Raw genomic sequence first — 6,496 nt, forward strand, 5'->3', positions numbered from 1 at the left:
TCCCTTGGCTATAGGTCAACTTACCCCACTCGCACCAGCAAGGGCTCTACTTCAAATCTACATCAAAGGCATTGAGGGTCAAATACAACAAAGGATGAGTGTGTTATATTAAGAGTATAGGTCAGCTACTGCACATCTGGTATCTGCTGACTAGCAATGACTCAAGACACCACATGTAGCCTACCTGACTGGCCCAGGAGGAGTAGAAGAGCAGGAGACACCCACCCAATGAATGAATAAAATAAACATGAATGCTTAACTTGAATATGTTTAATAGTTAACCCAAATAATAATAATACATCACATTAATATAGCACTTTTCACAGTTCTCAAAGATGCTTAATAAATAAACATTAATAAACAAATAAACATACAGGTAATATATTGCAACTACATTCTTAATAATAAGGTATGTAAGACAGGAAAAGACTTTTCTATTCAAAACACTGGTTTCTAATCTAGCTTTAAGAAGTGTGTGCTTTAGATGCACTGATACAACTTAAACAAAGCCCTTTTAATAATATCCACAATGAAAGCTTAAAATAAAGCTAAGAAATAATAATATATATATATTTTTAATAATTTCCTGAATCTCCTGATGTAACTAACTTTCTTGTACTCCCATGTAGATGATTTCCTCTTTGAGACATTAAGATATATGCACGACCAACAAAATAAAATATGATTTTGCAGTTATTTTCTACCTTGATTACATAGAGCAGTCAGGTAATATAGGACTGAGATTATATGAAATAAGAGCATGAATGCTCAAAATTACCAAAGTAAGCGCAAAACAGAAATAAAAGGAAGGATAAATTAATATTTTCCTCCGGGTAACTTGAGATGTGACTGTCCATATTCCATGAATATATGAGTTGCTGAAAGACAAAAATATGAAATGATCTTTTAGGAACGTCATGACAAAACATATTTTTAAAGTATTTAAATAACATCTCAAATCTTTGACTACATTTGTCCTTTGTTAATTTTATCTAATAGCAAACAGCCATCGTTCAGTGTGAATAATCCATGTCCAAGTCACTTTGTCTCTCACCTGCATATCATGAAGTTTTCCAGAAAGTCCTTAGTGGAGTTCTTCTTCATGAAGCTCCACCCACTGGTATTCCTCCCCCTGGCCTTGTGTTGGACAGCAGCAGTCACAGCACCTCCTGATCCACCACAGCAGCCTTAGACCCAAAGAAGTCCTCTGTTCTCTTCTTCCTGTCTGTGTCCCTCTGCTCTCACTGGGCTTCCATAGTCCTCCTTCCGCAGAAGAGCTGACCTTTATCATCCCACCTGCAGGCCTCTGCGTGTACACCTGTGTCTCCTCCAGATGGGGGCTGACTGCTTCTCTCTGTCTCGGGTCCCTCTGCGTCTGCACGCCCCTGTGTGTGGTCTTCACCAGTGACCTCTCCAGCTGCGAAATCTGCAGGGCTAGTCTCCACAGCTCTTCACTGCTGATACCTTTGCCTGTGCACCTTAGTACTTCAATCTCCTTGACCATTAGCTCCTTTATTATCTGCACCTCTCTCTCTCTCTCCATGGCTCTCTGGCGGTCCTTGATCTGTTCTCTTTGGAGCACTTCCTTGTATTTCTCTATGTCAGCTCTTCTAAGCTCCAGTTCTCTCCGTTTCTTCACTGTCTCCTTCTGTTTAAGTTCAATGGATTCCCATCTTTTCTCCAGTTCTTCTTTCATTTCATGTATCCTCTTTTTTATTTGTTCAATCTCGTCTCTGTCAGTGATTTTCCTCTTTACAGTCTCTCTCATTTTCGGCTCCTTTCTTTTTCTAACATCCAGTGTATCAATATCCCAGCCTCTCATTCTCCATTCTGTTCTGAGTGATTTTAGTCTTTCCACACATTTTTCTGCCTCCCCTCTTTCTATCTCTTCCAGGCATTGCTGAAGTTCAGCTCCGTCCCTTAACATCTCCTCCTTCTCTTTCTCTATTTTCCTCATACTGTTCTCAGTTTCTTCTCGTTGTCGGTTTACTTCTGTTTCCATCCATGAAAGTTCCTCACTCTTTTTGCGGTATGCCTCCTGCCAGTGCTTCAACTCTTTGATCTCTCTCTGATCTTCATGTGGTGTTTGTGTGGCAGCATTTTCTTTTTGTGTGATTTTTTCAGTGGTTGCAGTTGTCATTGTTGCTGTGTCTTTTCTTTCAGTTGGTCTCTTTTGGTCTATAGCCTTGTCTTCTTTTCCAATAAGTTCAGGGTCTGTGATGGCTTTCATTTGTGCGTCTATATCTAGCATCCTCTTCATGTCCTTTAGCTTGATAATTTCGGCTTCGGTTTCATGGATCTTACACTGAATCTGTTGTAGCTCTTTTGTTTTTCTCTGACACTCGTTTAAGACATCCTTCAATTGACCTGTCTGCCTCTCTAGCTCTGAATTTAACTCTGCAAGGGTTTCCTTTCCCCCCTGTGATTTCTCCATCATACTTTCTGCCTCCTCTCTCTGCTCTTCAATTGTCATTTCCATGGCCGTTTTTGACAGCTGTATATCAGCTAATGTTTTCTCCAGCTCAGTCTCTTTTATATTCATGTCTTCTGCTCTTTTTGCAATATCCTGCTCTTGCGTCTCCATCGCAGATTTTCTGAGATTCAATTGTTCCATCTGTTTTGCCAGTGTGTCTCTAGCGGAGTCAGACTCTTCCCTCTTAAAGTCTTTTGTTTGCTCAGGTTCTGTTTGAGATGTTTGTGTGGAAATGTTCATTTTACCAATAACAACCCCATGATTGTCAAGTTCCCTTTCATCTTCTTGTTGCTTCTTGTCTTTGGTATCCAACCTTTTCTCCATCCTTTTGTCTTTACTGCTCATTGCCTCCATCTTTTCTTGGTCCAGTAATACCCTTTCTCTTTCCAACATCTCCCTCATGGTCTCCAAATCCTGCCTGTCTCTGTCCATCGACACTTGGATGGTGTCGAATTCTTCACCCTTTATGTCGGTTTGAACTGATGTCTCAGTTTGTCCTTTTATTGTTTTAGCATATGTTCTCTCCATTTTTACTCCATCATCTCCCTCCTTCTCTTGTCTTTTCCTCTGAATCTCCTCACTGACCAACTCCAACTCAGCTCTCTTTCGCCGGGTCTCAGATGAGAGGTTCTCCAGGTCTTCCTTCAACTGTAGAAGCTGTGTGGCCATTGCTCTTGCTGTTTCCTTCTCTGTCTGCTTCTCTGCCCTGGTCTGCTCCAGCTCTTCTCTTTCAGTGTTCAACATCGTTGTGATGTTCTCTGTCTCTTTCCTCTTTCTTTCTAGGTCAGCCCTCTTTTGCTCCATTTCAGCTTTCGCTCCTTCTAAAGACTCCATCAGTTTCTCCAATTTCTGTGTCTCAGTTTGGATCTCAGCTGTACTCTTTTCATCCCCTTCTCTCAGCTTTATTTCCACCACTGATTTTACTACTTGAGCCTTCTCAATCTCAACCACAGAGGTTTGTGTTGCAGCATCAGTCAGCTCTATCATAAACACAGGTGTGAGAACATCAGCAGGTTCCATCTCCTCTGCATGTGTTCCAGTATCCGGTTCCTTAAGTGCTGAAACGACTTGTTTTTCAGTATCAGCTTGCTCCACCTCTGCCGCTAGAGTTTGTGTTGCAGCATCTGCCATATCCTTTTTCTCATGTTGAGCTGCATCAGTCGGGTCTGTCTCCACCACAGGTGTTGCAACATCAATAGACTCCATCTCCATTGCAGATGTTGCGTCATCCTGTTCTGAGGGCACCACCACTGTTTGTGCTGCAGCATCAGATGGTTCCGTATTCACCACAGGTGTTTGTGTTGCTTCATCAGTCTGCTCCACTTCTGCTGCAAGTGTTTGAGTTGCAGCATCAACCATCTCAATCCCCACTGCAAATGTCCCTGCAATAGCCTGTTCTGTAAGCACTGGAACTGTTTTTGTGTCTGCATCTGCTTGCTCCACCACTGCCGCTAGAGTTTGTGTTGAAGCTTCAGGCTTATCCAACTCCATGGCAGCTGTTTCAGGCGCTGCAACAGCCTTTTCTGGCTCTACAGTAGGTGTCTGTGTTGTTGCATCAGCCATCTCCTCTGCTGGTGATGCCGCATAAGCCTGTTCGATGTCCTCCACAGGGGTTTGTGTTTCAGCTTCAGCCTGCTCCAACTTAAATAGAGGCGTTAGAACATCAGCCGGTTCCATCTCCTCTGTAAGTGTTGATATATCCTGCTCTGAGGGCACCACCACTGTTTGTGCTGCAGCATCAGATGGTTCCATATTCACCACAGGTTTTTGTGTTGCTTCATCAGTCTGCTCCACTTCTGCTGCAAGTGTTTGAGTTGCAGCATCAACCATCTCAATCCCCACTGCAAATGTTCCTGCAATAGGCTGTTCTGTAAGCACTGGAACTGTTTGTGTATCTGCATCAGCTTGCTCCACCACTGCCTCTAGAGTTTGTGTTGAAGCATCAGGCTTATCCAACTCCATGGCAGCTGTTTCAGATGCTGCAACAGCCTTTTCTGGCTGTACAGTAGGTGTCTGTGTTGTTGCATCAGACATCTCCTCTGCTGGTGATGCCGCATAAGCCTGTTCGATGTCCTCCACAGGGGTTTGTGTTTCAGCTTCAGCCTGCTCCAACTTAAATAAAGGCGTTAGAACATCAGCCGGTTCCATCTCCTTTGTAAGTGTTGATATATCCTGCTCTGAAGGCACCACAACAGTTGGTGCTGCAGCATCAGATGGTTCCATATTCACCACAGGTGTTTGTGTTGCTACATCAGCCTGCTCCACTTCTGCTGCAAGTGTTTGTGTTGTAACATCCGCAACCACCCGTTCTGTCTCCACAGCAATTGTTTGTGTTGCTGCATCAGCCATTTCCCTCTTCACTGCAGGTGGTGCTGCCTCAACTTGCTCTTTCTCCACCACAGCCGTCTGTGCTGTATCATCAGCCTGTATTATGCCAACAGCTGCCTTCACCTTCTTGATAACTGCTGTAAAAGGCTGCTCCAGGTTCACATCAAACATTTCAACATCAGCATCTTCCACTTCCATCTTTAGAGTTTGGGATGCAGCAGCGACCATCTCAGTTGTAAGGGTTTGTGTTATTGCATGAGCATTTTTCTTTTCCGCGACAGCTCTTTCAACATCAGTCTTTTTTGCCTTGACAGCAGGTGATTGTTTTACACCATCATCATACTGTTCTGTCTCCACAGGTGTTTGTGTTTCAGCATCGGCCTGGTCCACCTTCACTGGAACGGTCTGTGTTGTAGCATCGTCCATCTCCAACTGCTCTGCAGTTGTTGCCTCATCAGCCTGCGCCGTCTCTGCCAGAGGTGTTTCTGTTGCTGCATCAGGTCTTGCAACACCAACAGGCTCGGACTCTACCAAAAGGGCTGGAACGGCCAGTCTCATATCCACCATAGGAGTTTGTGTTGTAGCATCTACTCTGGTCAAATGTTGCACCCTCTCTGTTTCTTTTAGAATCTCATTTTTCAGGAGATTTACTTCTGCTGTCTCATTCATCAACCTTTCCATATCTTCTTTAAATTGTTGTTTTTGCTCCTCTGTTTCTAGTGTCATCTTCTCGAGATTGTCCTTTTCCCTTGTATTGAGTTCCCAGCCTTCATCCAAGTCTTTCTGTTGTTTTTGTAGTGTGATCTCCCACTGAGTGAATTCAATCTGCTGCAGCTGAAGGGCATTGCTCATGTCCTCAACGTCACGTCTTTGTTTTTGAGTCTCAGCTAGGAGGAGATTGAGCTCACCCTGTCTCAGGCTGACATCATCATTTTGCTTAATCAATTCCTCCCTCTCCATTTCAATTTTTTTCATCATCCCCTCTATTTCCTGATTCTGTTTTTCCAACGTATTCCTTTCCTGTTCATGTAGGACTTTTTCGTTTTTTATGTCTTCTTCTAAACTTTGTAGATTCACATGTCTCTGGTTTAGACCTTCTTCCTTTAACTTAATTTCTTTGATCATATTATTCATGTTTTCCTTTTCTTTCTTGAGCTGAAAGGCCATCTCATCTATGCCATCTTTCTGTTTCTTCATCTCCTCCATGAGGTTCTCAATCTCTCCAGTACCTCCTAGCACAGATTTAGTCTTTTCCAGATTGTCTTTTTCATCCCGAAGGCTTTGTCTTTCCAGCTCTAACTGTCTTTGTTGCACTTCTAAAATGCCAGTTCTCTGGTCTATCACATCTCTCTCCCTTGTTAAAATGTTTTTCTTAATTTCAATGTCTTCCATTTCTTTGTGAATTTGCTTCTTGATATCTTCCAGTTCATCTCTATTTCTTTTTATTTGTTTGAGGTCATCCTGCAGAAGCATTTTCTGTACTTCAATATCAGATCGGATTTTATCGAGATCATCCTTCTCGGTTATGGTCTCTTCTTGCAGGTGTGGTTGTGTCACGGGTGTTCTTCGTTCGAGCTCAGTATGCTCCATCATGTCCTCTAGCTCTCTTTGTTGCTGGTCTATCTTAGCTGTCCTTTCTGTTAGCTCACCCTGTTGCTCTTGAATGACCTTCATCGTGTCTTCCATGTTGTCTCT

At 43.0% G+C, this 6,496-nt stretch overlaps 1 protein-coding gene across 1 annotated transcript; it reads right to left on the reverse strand.

The window, feature by feature from the left end:
* Positions 1 to 287: 287 nt before the first annotated feature.
* LOC308381353 (uncharacterized protein) lies at positions 288 to 2,405 on the reverse strand. The gene is made up of 2 exons (XM_080858908.1): positions 1,055 to 2,405; positions 288 to 878 (listed from the first exon to the last, which is right to left on the reverse strand). Exon 1 carries the CDS (start codon positions 2,258 to 2,260, stop codon positions 1,085 to 1,087), a length of 1,176 nt encoding a protein of 391 aa, XP_080715034.1. The 5' UTR covers positions 2,261 to 2,405; the 3' UTR covers positions 288 to 878; positions 1,055 to 1,084.
* Positions 2,406 to 6,496: the final 4,091 nt, after the last annotated feature.

This window comes from Sprattus sprattus, assembly GCF_963457725.1.
Source record: "Sprattus sprattus genome assembly, chromosome: 20".
Classification (NCBI taxonomy): Eukaryota; Metazoa; Chordata; class Actinopteri; order Clupeiformes; family Clupeidae; genus Sprattus; species Sprattus sprattus.